General features: G+C 52.4%; 1 protein-coding gene across 1 annotated transcript in view; it reads left to right on the top strand.

Moving 5' to 3' along the window:
• Nucleotides 1–13894, top strand: part of CABP7 (calcium binding protein 7) — a 91348-nt gene that overhangs the window by 70272 nt on the left and 7182 nt on the right. The window contains exons 3-4 of the mRNA XM_050923875.1: nt 10293–10405; nt 13069–13222. Of these exons, the coding sequence (XP_050779832.1) occupies nt 10293–10405; nt 13069–13222 (267 nt within the window). The remainder of the gene's footprint in view (nt 1–10292; nt 10406–13068; nt 13223–13894) is intronic.

Raw genomic sequence — 13894 nt, 5'->3', positions numbered from 1 at the left:
CCATCCTCTCTCCCTCTTTCAGCCCCTCCCCTTTGGAGGGCAATGCCTCTGGTCCCCAGCGCCCCTGCTCTCAGTACATGGGGCTAGGCATGGGCCTGGGGTGCAAAGCAGAAAGCCCAGTCGGGGAGGCAGCAAGCCAGGACTGTCACAAGAGGCCAGCACTTCCCCAAGAGTGAGCCTGGCTGGACTGGGAGGAGGTGTGGCCAGGGGATGCCCTCCCAGGGAGGGGGAAGGCAGAAACACTGCTTGCCCCCTGGGGGTGACTCCGCCCTTCCTGGATGCTGTCCCCCACACACTCCATATCTTCCTGTGTCTGTGGGGTGATTCCAGCCCAGAGGAGCAGAGATGACAGGGCCAGGAAAGCCCTCCCGGGTGGCCCATTCTGATTCCCTGTCAGGGCAAGATGTCTCACTGCCTCGTTGGGGTCTGGGTAGCTGCAGCATCTCAGCCAGCAGGGAGAGTCACAGACTAGAGAAATGGGGTCAGAGGTGCTGGAACTAGGGATGCTGGGGAGGCTACTGCACCCACTGGCTTGAAGTGGTTTCCATTATATCCAGGATTTACAGTTTGGTTCAAGGGCTCTCAGCCCCCGTCTATACAAATTGTTCCAGCCACCTTGCATGGGGTCATCATTTACCCGGCTCAGCCTGCTCCCCATGCCCCCAGACTACCGCAATCACACTGCCCCAAGCAAACCCCTCTCTGCCAAAGTGCCCCTTCGCTCTCTCCACTGAATTCCTCACTCCCTCTCCTACCATTGCTGTCATCTCTCTCCCATCTTTTGCTGTCTCTTTCCTGCTAGCTTTCTTTCACACCATCTTTCTCATTTTGAGTTTCTCTCCAGCTCCTTCTCCTGCCACCTCTTCATCTTTCACTTTCTCCATCTCTCTCTCCCACTCATTCACTGGCTTCATCTCTCCATCTTTCATGGCTCTCTGGCCATCTCTCAGGGTCCCTCATATCCCCCCGAGTAACTCTCATTGATACATATCCTGCAGCGGGGAACCGTACCCTTTAGCATTCTCCTCCTCCCTTATCTTTCTCCTTCTTTCCATCTCTCCTACACTGTTCCATCCTCTATCTTCCTGCGCTCTGTTGTCTCACTGGCGTGACTCTTAATGCAAGCCGCATTGCCAAAGCTATTACAGATTTGATGTCACCAGCTAAAGAGAATATTTTCTTTAAGAATGGATATAATCTCTTTGCTGTAAAAGGTGACAGCTCAATGAAATACGCTCAGGTGTGTGAGTGTGACTGCAACTGTCTGATTATGGGATGGACGTGCTGCCAGAGCTGCCTTCTCCGCAGCCACTCACACTGCCTCTGCCCTTTGCCGCAGTGGAGCTGAAGCTATGCTGTCAGCTCGCCAGCTCTTGTCTTGGAGTACCTGGGCCAGTGGGAAAGGAAATGCAGCTGATCCATATTCCAAGGGCTTCTCCTTTTCTCTAGTTATTTTCCATTTTTGCTGCCATCTCCTCATTGCAGGCACCTGATCCTTCTTGCCCTTTTACATTTTAAACATTTGTTAAAGAGGTGAAAGCAGCTAGTTCTCAATGGTAGCAGATGACAGAACAAGGAGCAATGGTCTCAAGTTGCAGTGGGGGAGGTTTAGGTTGGATATTAGGAAAAACTGTTTCACTAGGAGGGTGGTGAAGCACTGGAATGGGTTACCTAGGGAGGTGGTGGAATCTCCTTCCTTAGAGTTTTTTAAGGTCAGGCTTGAGAAAGCCCTGGCTGGGATGATTTAGTTGGGTTTGGTCCCGCTTTGAGCAGGGGGTTGGACTAGATGACCTCTTGAGGTCCCTTTCAACCCTGATATTCCATGATTCTGTGATTCTAGTTACAGGCTCAATATTTAGAGTTTACAACAGGATTTACAAAATCCTAATAGGAATAGAAACATTTGTGTAAGATGTGGCAATGTGTGTACCGCACTGCCTTCCAGGATGTGTCCATCACAGGAAAGGTAGCCTACTACTGCTACCAGGTAACGAGATCGCTCCTTTACTTCAAGTGATGGAGTGCTGTACTGTGGATCTGAAGGCTTAGGGTTCAACCTCCCTGCTGAGCCCTGGAAGGGACTGTTTCAGCTGTAGGAATTTTTTTTTTTTACTGAAAGTAGTTTTAAATGCACACTTTCCCCTGCAGCATGGGGAACCTAAACATCACAGTGCTATGCTCAGCCCCAGAACCAGGAAATGAAATTGACCAGCCTACAGTCGTTTCACTGTCAAAGCTGAGTGCAGTGAAAAAATAAGCAACATGACCAGTGAACAATAAATTAGCTTTCAATAAATGCTTTCAGATTTAATCTTCTAAAGTGCTCTTGGTAACAAGGATGAGGGGAAAATGCAGATATCTGTGTGCATGCATGTGGACTGTGTCCATTTAGGGAGTCAGCCAGCATAACATTGGAACCAGAATGCAGTTTGATCTCTGTTTCCCGTTGCACCATCTCTCCCTCCCACACATCTCAAGCTGTAGTGGAGTCAGCTGTCCCTTCTGTGATAGGAAAGTCCAGGGCAGGACAGTGCACGCTGGGAGCTGCAGGACCAGACAGAACTCCAGGGGATGTCCCCAACAGCCTTGTAAAAGAATTTGCTGGAACTCATTACAGTTAAGTCCTGTCTCTTTTGCCATGAAGGATCCATCACTTTCCGTTATCTAACTGTTTGCTATCAGAACCCCCAGCACCAGACAGCTCTGCGGCATGAGTCTGGGCTTGTTTTATGGTGAAGCCCCTTCCCCAGGCCTTTGCCCTCCCTCCCAGTCTCACTGTGTCCTCCTCCCCTCCAGACTATTCACCACACTGCCTCTAAGGCCACCCTCATCCTTCCCAGAAACCCTCATCAGCTTCCTATAGCGCAACAGACGTCGGCCTCTCCCAAGCCCTGTGGCACCTCCTACATCTCTGAGCTTGTCTTCTGCTTTCCCAGCCCCTCCCAGCTCTCCTGCCAATCCCTTGCCTTCCGGCTCACCTTCCACCCTGTAACCCTGGCAGGGCCTCTCACCTCTCCATCAGGTTCCCTATGTTTGACCCCTTGACCGCAATCCTGGCCCTGTTATTTCATTTGTTGTCCCCCGGAATCGGTTGGCTTCCAGGTCCTGTGGATCCTCCCCTTAGGCTGAGGGGAGGCTTCGCCCACCGACTTCCTGGATCCCAATAGGATGAACCTCTCACCTCCTTCAAGTCTCTCCCTAAAACCCAGCTCTTCCAAAAATACTTCCCCCTCCCTCTCCTCCTGGGCCATCGCTCCTCTCATCTGTGTTAGAAGGGGTAGAGAATATCTTTGCCTCTGTGGCTGTAAGGAGCTGAGTACTCTACAATGCGCTATAAACACTTAGTATAAATATTAATCATCATCATGATCATGGCGACTGTGATGACATATGAGCTTCGTTTAGTGGAATTCAATGACCTGGTGTGACTACTAATTTGCAGCCTGTTTCTCGAAGGCTGGGAAGAACTAGGCATCACCGCCCCAGCCCAGCTCTGCTGCACTGACTTTGATCAGCTGTGCTTCTGTTAGTGACGTCTCCTGGGCGTGGTGAGATCCCAGACAGTGCCATGTAGCCCAGTGAGAGCTAGAGGGGATCAGAGAGCCTTAGGCCTGAGATCCAGAGCTGCTGGATTTGTTTCCTTGCAAGAGGTGATAACGTTACTAAGACCAACAGCAACATAAAGACTGCAGGGAACATGCTGCTAGCGAGACGTGTGTCTATTGCACATATACCACACCCTGTCAAGTAAATAAATGAGGGACTTGGGATAAGAGTTTGTGCTGGGCCTTCAAAAGGGGCTTTGAGAGTCTCCATCAGAAATTAGAGCAGCCCAAGGGGTGCTCTAATTTATGGAATCCTCCAAAGCGCTGCCTATGCAGTGCCTGCAGCAGTGCAGAATCCTTATACAGGTGTGAACTATGGAGATGCTCCCTCCGTGCCAGAGCTTGCAATGGGCACTGCATAAGGCTGGTTATGGCAACTCTACACCATGCCTGCACTGTAGGCCTTTTCCCCCAGCCCATTGCTGCATAGTTTCATCCCCTATGCATCAGCACAGCAGCATTTGGAAGCTGGGGCAAGGGACGGAACCAGTCCCTTTGTTTTTCCACACAGTGGGCTGTACTCTGGTCTCTCTGACATGGGTATGATAGGGAGCAGTTCCACTGTACAGATGGCCACAGAGTAATGGAGATCAGAGGCAGGATTACAGTCCTTTGATCACTTTAAAATCTGCACCTTTCGCTCTTTTACTGATCTGGGACCTTAAACAGCATGTTAATTTATTGGATGGGGTGTGGGGGGTCTTAACTTTTAAAAGCCCTTCAGGCAAGGCTGCCAGCTCCCTCCCTTATCAATTTTTAGTGCCAGCACTGGAGACCAAAGGTTTTTTTAGCCACAGTACAGACCAATGTAGGGCAAGCACCCCACTGCTCTGCCCCACACGGGTCCAGTTCTGGGCAAGAGGGGGAGTTTAGTCTCCAAACATCATTCTCTCCTTGCTCAGGATGCCATCAACAAGGCCAATTCAGCAAGTTGTAGAGGTGGTTTTGTGAGATCCCAACTCATTTCACACCTTCACAGGCAGCCCCCCATCCATCCCTAAGGTTTTTGTCCTGCAGGATGGACTTGTCACAAAGCTTTGTTCATGGTGATGCATGGTATCTTGAGCACTAGGCCTACTGGTGTAGGACAGACACCTGATTCCAGGGAGGGCCACAGGTCCATCTCCAACACCCCCCAGCCTCTTTAAAGGCTTCCTGAGTTGGAAGGGACCTCAGGAGGTTACCTAGTCCCCCAGACGATTTTTGTCCCTGATTCCTAAATGGCCCCCTTAAGGACTGAACTCACAACCCTGGGTTTAGCAGGCCAATGCTCAAACCACTGAGCTATCCCTCCCCACGTAGAAGAGAAGCACACCCAAAAAGCATGGCACCTGGCCTACCATGCCTGATCTCCCTCCCCCCCCGCCCCAGCCTAGGGATGATCTTGGCCCCCGAGATAGGTTCAGAAATTGAACTCCCTGCATTTGGGCTGTTCTGTTTCCTGCCCAATAGGGCTTGTACAGGGATTGAAGGGTTCCCTTCACACCAGCAGCCAGACCGTGTTCAACTATGACTGAGACAGGGGGAGGCAAATATGTCACTCGTGTTTCATGTACTGCATGCCAGGTAGTAGCACGTGAGAACTTCAAACTCGGAAAACTAAACTGGCTCTTTACTAAAAGGACAATTTAGAAAGAGCATTCCAGCCATGTGCACACAGACTGATTTTGTGGGGAATCTTCACACTCTTCCCTCCTACACCCTATGCTCCTCCCTCCAGGTTCCATGCAGGTTGCTACAATGGGGAGGGGGTAGTTTAAATACCACTCTGTTCCTAAAAGAAACTCGGCCTCATTAGCTAACATCTTTCCTTTCTGGACTGGTTAAACATACTGGTGCTCCAACTTCCCATCCCCTTGTAATAGTGCTCTTCTGCAGCATCCCCAGAGCTCAGATGGTCCATCTTCCCTGGTAACCCCTCCCCAAGTTCTGATCCCCAGCTCACCAGCGGCATTGTCACAGAAGCTCCCAGGCTCTGCTCTCCAGCTCAGCCCTTTCATTGTGTCTCAGAACCTTAGCAACGAGGTGGGATCAGAGTTTCTTGTTGTCCTTTGCTGGCAACAGTTCAGGGAGCCCTGTGATCTTTGGGGTGTTTTTGTCTCTGAGTGTCCGATCCTGCTGGCGGGCTGCAGTTCTGGAGAGGGCCCTACTCTCTCAGAGACAGCTGAAGGAAGTTACCAGCATAAAGGAGAGCATTAATGATGGTATCCCCTAATAATTACCCAGAGGCTGCTGGCTTTGCTGGCACAGGCCCCAGATCTCTGGGATGGATATTAGCAGGTCCCAGAAGGAGGCTGCAGCCCTGTCTACACTACGGGATTATTCCGATTTTACATAAACCGGTTTTGTAAAACAGATTGTATAAAGTCGAGTGCACGTGGCCACACTAAGCACATTAATTCGGTGGTGTGCATCCATGTACCGAGGCTAGCGTCAATTTCTGGAGCGTTGCACTGTGGGTAGCTATCCCGTAGCTATCCCATAGCTCCCGTAGTCTCCCCCACCCCTTGGAATTCTGGGTTGAGATCCCAATGCATGATAGTGCAAAAACAGTGTCACGGGTGATTCTGGGTAAATGTCGTCACTCAATCCTTCCTCCATGAAAGCAACGGCAGACAATCATTTCTCGCCCTTTTTCCCTGGATTGCCCTGCCAGACGCCATAGCATGGCAACCATGGAGCCTGTTTTGACTTTTGTCACTGTCACCGTATGTGTACTGGATGCTGCTGACAGACGCGGTATTGCAGTGCTACACAGCAGCATTCATTTGCCTTTACAAGGTAGCAGAGATGGTTACCATCCCTATTGCACCGTCTGCCATTGTAAATTGGCAATGAGATGGCAGTCATTGATCATTTTGTACCGTTTGCCATTAGAAAGTGGTGATGACGGTTATCAATCATTTTGTACCGCCTGCTGCTGTTATGGGTGCTCCTGACTGGCCTCGCTGAGGTCGGCTGGGGGTGCATGGCCAAAAATGGGAAGACTCCCGGGTCATTCCCTTCTTTATGTTTTGTCTAAAAATAGAGTCAGTCCTGCCTAGAATATGGGGCAAGTGTACTAGAGAGCCAGAGAGCACAGTTGCTCCAGGTCAGATCCCACAGAAATGATGAGCTGCATGCCATTCTAGGGGTGCCCCTGCAACAACCCCACCCATTGCTTCCCTCCTCCCCCAACCCTCCTGGGCTACCGTGGCAGTGTCCCCCCATTTGTGTGATGAAGTAATAAAGAATGCAGGAATAAGAAACACTGACTTTTTAGCGAGATAAAATGAGGGGGAGGCAGCCTCCAGCTGCTATGATAGTCCAGGGAGTACAGAATCTTTTCTTTAGACATGAAAGGGGGGGGGGGCTGATGGAGCTCAGGCTCCAGCTGCTATGATGAGGACGGTTACCCAGGATTTTGCACCGTCTGCCAGGAATGACAGGGAGTCATTCCCATTTTTACTCAGGCGCCCCCGGCAAGAAATGATTTTTTTCTCTTTTCTTTCACAGGGGGGAGGGATGGTAAATTGACAAGATATACCCTGAACCATCCGGGACAATGTTTTTGACCTTACAGGCATTGGGAGCTCAGTCAAGAATGCAATGCTTTTTGGAGACTGCGGGGACTGTGGGATAGCTGGAGTCCTCAGTCCCCCCTCCCTACCTCCATGAGTGTCCATTTGATTCTTTGGCTTTCCGTTACACTTGTCACACAGCACTGTGCTGTGGCCTTTGTCTATCATAGCCTGGATATTTTTTCAAATGCTTTGTCATTTCGTCTTCTGTAACGGAGCTGTGATAGAACAGATTTGTCTCCCCATACAGCGGTCAGATCCAGTATCTCCGGTATGGTCCATGCTAGAGCTCTTTTTGGATTTGGGACTGCATGGCCACCCGTGCTGATCAGAGCTCCATGCTGGGCAAACAGGAAATGAAATTCAAAAGTTCGCGGGGCTTTTCCTGTCTACCTAGCCACTGCATCTGAGTTCAGATTGCTGTCCAGAGCGGTCACAGTGGTGCACTGTGGGATACCGCCCAGAGGCCAATACTGTCGATTTGCAGCCACACTAACCCTAATCCGATATGGTAATATCGATTTTAGCGCTACTCCTCTCGTCAGGGAGTAGTACAGAAACCGATTTAAATAGCCCTTTATATCGATATAAAGGGCCTCGTAGTGTGGACAGGTACAGCGTTAAATCGGTTTAACGCTGCTAAAATCGGTTTAAATGCGTAGTGTAGACCAGGCCTTAGACTCAGACTTTAAGGCCAGAAGCGACCATCATGATCACCTAAATCTGGCCGCCTGCATATTGCAGGCCACAGAACCCCACCCACCCATTGCTGTAACAGACCCCTAATCTCTGGCTGAGTTACTGAAGTCCTCAAATCATGATTTAAAGACTTCATGTTACAGAGAATTCACCATTTACACTAGTTTAAACCTTCAAGTGATCCATGCCCCACACACCAAAGGAAGGCGAAAAAAACCAGGGGTCTCTGCCAATCTGACCCAGTGTCTGTGTCCTGAGGACAGGTTTAAAGTACAGGCAGGTAGGAGAGCTACGGAAATGATCAAAGGTTTTGAAAACCTGACATGTCAAGGAAGGTTAAAAAAAGGGCTATGTTTAGTCTGGAAAAAAGAGGACTGAGGGGGGAACCTGATAAAATTCTTCAAATACCTTAAGGGCTGTTAAAAAGAGGATGGTGATCAATTGTTCTCAAAGGATGAACAGAGGGTCAGCTCTGGCTGAGATCGTTCCCTATCTCTCTCTCACTCGGATTGTTCTCTCTTCTTTTTTCTCTGCCCTCTCCTTCACTCCATTCTATTTCCCTCCCATCTTTCTGCCTGTCATCCCTTTACACCTCCTCTGCATCACGCTCTCTCCTTCTCACTTATCCTTCGAGCCACATGATAGGCAGGAGTCCATGCTCACACTGACTGGCCAGGTCCCTCTCTTGGTGCCGATGGCTTAATCCATAGTGCCCATGTGGCTCACACTATCCCTGCCTCTGTCCCCCTGTCGCCCGCCCTCCCAGCTGCCACAGATATTGCTATGCAATGGTGTCCCCACACAGCATGGCTGCTCTGTGCTGTGATCAGTGGGGGATTCCCCAGCACCAGCCCAGAGACTGTATCTGGCCCGTTAACAGGGCTGCATTTGGAAATCTGGGTTTGGCACAAGCAGCCAACCCTGCTGTGTGAACTGTGCAACCGAGCTTTACCACACACACGTCCTTTGAGCCAGGGGGATGGGACGGGGCAAAAAAGCCACTGGGCAGAGCTCCGCCCCTGTCAGAACTTCAAAGCTGACTGAAGGGTTCAAAACTGACCCATTTTTCATCTAGTCAAAATTTTGCATTTACTTATTTAAAAATGAATATTGAAAACACCACAGAAATGGTTATCAAAAAATTAACCTTTGGGAAAACATTTCAACCCAAACTATCAAGGAGGAGGGAAGGGCAAGAGCTTTTTTGAAAATAAATCGTGGAAAATTTACATCAGATTGTAAGCTCTGGGTGTATACAATGCCTAGCGCAACAAGCGCCAGGCCAGGGCCGGGGCTCTAAGGCGCTACCACAACACAAATAATATTTTGACAGTGTGATTGATTTTTCTTGAAAAAACGAGTCATTTTGGGGAAAGTGCCAGTTTTTCACTGAAAATGAACCTTTCTGTTCAAACTGTGCGAACCTCTCACCCATACGAATCTCACTGTCCCTGTCTCCAGCTGGGCTCCTGCCTCACAGCCCCCCCGGCTGCCCCCACAGAGTGCTTGTTGGCTCTTGAACCCTGAGCTCCTCACTCTCTCATCCAAGTTCAGCCTATTTTCTTTCCTATTTCGTATGCTCTGCTGCCTTTCTGCAAGTCCCCATCTCCACTGCTCCCAGCTCTGGGCCTGATTCTCACTGACACCAGCACAGAGTCGGTGGGAAAAGCTACTCAATCTAACCTGGAGCATTTCATGCCCCTTTGCACAGTTCCAGGTGTTGGGCAACGCAAATCAGGCCCTTGTTTCCACGTACCCAGCATCTCTTTCTGTCCAGGACCAGTCTGCCCTGCCCCCACACCTGATTCTCTTGCAAGTTTCTTTTGTCTCAATCTCCCTTTACCACCCACTGTCTCTCTCCTTTTCAGTTCTTCTTCCATAGCTGTTGGGTCCCATAGGTCTTGTGGTAGGGGAGGGGAGGCTAGGGAGGGATTTGGCCCGTTCCCGTCTTTCCACAGGCCCTCTAGTGCTGGTGCCCCCTGCTAGTGGTTGATGGGAAGAGGCAGAGCTAAGGGGACGGAGGGGTGGATCTCTCCGGCGAGGCCTGAGGAATGGGCAGGACTCCCCCCACCCCACCTCCAGCAAATCATACTGGGCACATCCCCATGCCAGAGATGGAGCCCCTGGATCAGCAATCCCAGGTGGTCTGTGATTGCCACCCCCCAGGGCAAACCATTAGCATGGGTCAGAAAACAGGGGACCCCTTCTCCCCCACCCCAGTTTGACAACATGGGGAAATCATTTTGTCGATGTTCTCAGAAGGAAATTTGACTTTTAAATAAAAACAATGTTCCAGTTTGGGCTGAAATCAGTTTTGGTTTGGCTGGAAAATGTATACACAGGGCACCAAAGGGGGAGAGAAGACAAAGCTCCAGTGAGCGTCCCACCTGCACCCAGGGGAGGTAACTCGTGCCTCTTTCTTTCCCAGGGGATGGGCAAGTGGATTTTGAGGAGTTTGTGACATTACTGGGGCCCAAGCTCTCCACCTCGGGGATCCCCAAGAAGTTCCATGGCACAGACTTCGACACTGTCTTCTGGAAGGTAACTGGTGCCTCATCTGTGGCCCTCTCCATGCCCTTCCTTCGCCCTGACGCCTCTTCTTGAGATCCCCAAACCTGGGGTAGGGGAGTCATGGACATAGAGGGAGAGCATATCCCAAAGTTACTCCAGGCCAAGAAGTAGACTGATCCCAGTTCTCCCCCAAAACCCCTGGGGCTCTACCATGGAAGGAGCAGCCAGTGTTCGGGGTTGGGTGGGGGGCGGGCAGATGCATCATACAGAGAAGAGGCTGTGGTAGGACAGCATCCATGAGAGTTCCTCATTTACCAGGTCCCCAGCAAACAGCCACTGCCTGTACCAGCCACAGCAGGCTCCAACGTGGACCTTCTTTATTCCAAATAGCACCAAGGGGCAGCTGATGGGGTCAGTGCAATCATGTAAGCAGACAGCCTGAGGGGGGAAGGAGCAGATATAGGGAACGCAGCTGGAGGCAGGAGAGGTAACAACTGACGTGCCCAAGGAATGCTCATGTGACTCCCCAGGGAACCTGTGCTGACCCCACTGCTCCTACCCTGCCTGTGGTGCAGCACGGACACACCGCTGCCTTGTGCCCCAATGACAATTGCCACAAGCCCAGCCAGAGAGCCCCCCGCAAAGAGCACTGACCTCCTCCCTCCACCACACGCCCCCATCAATGAGCCCACCCTTACCATACACCGTCCCACCCCTCCAGCAGTGAGCCCTCACTCACCCACCCACCCCAGCACCTGTGTCTGCTGAAAACCCCACTTGAAAGTTTCTTGGAAGGGATTCTGGGGGTGGGAGGGAGTTGGCCTTGACCACACCTCCTTTCTGGAAAGCCAGGTCTACTTTCTGTACACCAGAGAAGTGAAGGAGCAAGCTATGGGCCTGCCTCATGCCCACTCCTCCCTTGCTCACAAGAGAAACACCTTAGGGGAGCATCTTCTTTAATGTGATTTAGCTTTGTTTTGACACAAGCAGCTGCCTCTGGATCAACCCTACCTTTGGCCCAGCCCTGTTGGTCTCAGTGGGGTTACAGCAGGATACAGCCTGGCCTCTTTCTGATTTGCACTGCTCCCCAGGAGCCCAATTCACCCATCTTTAGCATCTCCAGGAGCCTCTCCTCTGGGTGGCTCATCAGCCCTCCTTGGACACACCACACCTGGTGCACGCTCACACGGCAGAACTCAGGGCAGGGCTTAGTTTCATTTTCCTGGTTGGGGGTGGTTTCCTGTTTCTGCTTCAACTCCTAAAAAGGAGACAGTCAGGGCCCTGATGGGAAAACTGGACTCAGGGCCCCTGACTCCTATAGTGACCAGACAGCAAGTGTGAAAAATCGGAACGGGGGGTGGGGGTAATAGGAGCCTATATAAGAAAAAGACCCAAAAATCGGGACTTTCCCTATAAAATTGGGACATGTGGTCACCCTACTGAGTCCAGCCCTATAAGAGCAAAGAGCTCCTGGTGTCAGTGTGACTAGGGGCTGGTGGGGTGCAGTGGCGTAGCCAGGTTTTAACAGGAGGGGGAGCAGGCAAACATAAAAAAGGCACCCCCACTTGGCTCCACCTCTGGCCACGCCCCCCGGCTCCTCCAGCCATTTCGCGCCCCCTCCCCTCCTTGGCTGGCTCCTTGGGCCACACTGGGGCCATGCTGCGCCCCCCCCCGGCCACGCCGCCCCCCCCATGGCTGTACAGGGAGGCTGGCAGAGGACAGAGGTATGAGGGGAGGTGAAGGGGAGGGAAAGGCAGGGGCATGGGGTACATGGGAGGGGTACACAGGGTATGGAGCTTGGGGAGGGGTTACCGGGGATAGGAGTGGGGTGGAGTCCCCAGGGCTCTCTGTGCAGGGGGGGCTGGAGCTGCCCCCGAGACCGGGAGAGTCTGGGAGGGGCTCGCCACATGCAGCACCAGCCCAGCTCAGCGCTGGCCCTACCTCTTGGGGGGTGGGGGAAGAAGACAGCGAGCCCTGCCAGGCGCGGTCCGAGCGAGCTGCGTCCGCGCCAGCCTGCCGCAGTCGCCCACCCCATGGCTCCTTCGGCCGTGTTGCTGGCAGCGCTGGCCGGCAGGCGCCGCTTCTGCCCCGCGATCAGCTATCTCCTTCCTGCTGGGAGACACAGCTGATCAGCAGGGGTGGGGCAGAAGCCGGGCAGGCCGTTCAGAGTGGAGCCGGTGAGGTGCCGCGTTTTTAAAAATGTGGGGAGGAGAAGCAGCTGCTTCTGATGCATCCCACTAGCTACGCTACTGGTGGGGTGCACTGTAGGGCACAACAGTCTAGTCTTTGCTCCAGCCATCACTCTGGCAGGGCAGCTGCCTATCTGTGATATTGCCATCATGCTTGTCAATCACACCGTGGGCCTCCCCTGGCTCCCCTTCCTCCCTACTGCCAGCACAGGGGTCAATGTGTCCCTGCCCTCAATGGTTAGGTCACATGACACCATACATACTGCATGACGGCCAGGTGTCGGGGACCACGGTGCCAGGCCTGTGCCCCATGTGAGATCAGCAGCTGCTGTGCTGCGGCTGTGTTCCCTGCGTGACCAGAGATGTGCGGTGGTGACTGATCAATGACAGCCGTGCCAGGCTCTGGTCCCCATGACACACAGCTGGAAGGGAGATCACGTGAACATGGGGCGGTTCTTGCAATCCCCCCCTGAGGGATCTGTGTGCTGCTTCCCCTTCCCACAGTGCGACATGCAGAAGCTGACGGTGGATGAGCTGAAGCGGTTGCTCTATGACACCTTCTGCGAACACCTGTCCATGAAGGACATTGAGAACATCATCATGACGGAAGAGGAAAGCCACATGGGCAACGCCGAGGAGTGCCCCGTCGACGTGGAGCGTAAGTGACCCTTCCCCAGCACTGTCACTCACTATTGCTACCATAGCGCCTAGGAGCATGGCCCAAGCCCCACGGTGCTAGGCTCCGTACAGACACTGCCCCAAGGACCTTACAGTCAGCATCCAGGGACTTGCTGTCCATCTCTGCTGCTGCCTGGAGCAGCCAGACAGGGCTGGCCTTACCATGAGGGGAAATGATGCAGCCGCCTCAGGTTCCAGACTGTGGGGGAGCCACTAGGACCCAAAGTGTAGAAAATTGTGTCTGCTGCTGGTGCACAGAGATGGTGGAGTGCTGTGCTGGAGGAAGGAGGGCACAAGAGACATAACAGGCAGGCAGGAGAAAAGGTGAGAGGGAATAACAGAAAGCAGCAGGAGCTGCAGGGAGAGAGAGGAGGAGGAGCCTCTTATGTACCTGTCTAGCACCCCCAGGAGCCTGCACTGATTCACACCAGCTTCTCAGCCAGCTTCCTGGTTCCTGCTGCGTCCCTGAACCCACTTGAGGGGAACAGGCAGTCAACTGAAGTAGTAGGAGCCAGTTAGGCCCTTAAGACGCTGATATCTTCCCTCACTCAGGCCCTGCTACCAGCCTGCTTATTTGTCCCCTTCAACTGAGTGTTGAGAACAGGGCCGGCTCTAGCCATTTCGCCGCCCCAAGCATGGTGGCACGCCGCAG

This window comes from Gopherus flavomarginatus, chromosome 15 (genome assembly GCF_025201925.1).
Source record: "Gopherus flavomarginatus isolate rGopFla2 chromosome 15, rGopFla2.mat.asm, whole genome shotgun sequence".
NCBI lineage: Eukaryota > Metazoa > Chordata > Testudines > Testudinidae > Gopherus > Gopherus flavomarginatus.
Note: the sequence above shows the minus strand (reverse complement) of the source record. Positions and strands in the feature narration are given on the sequence as shown.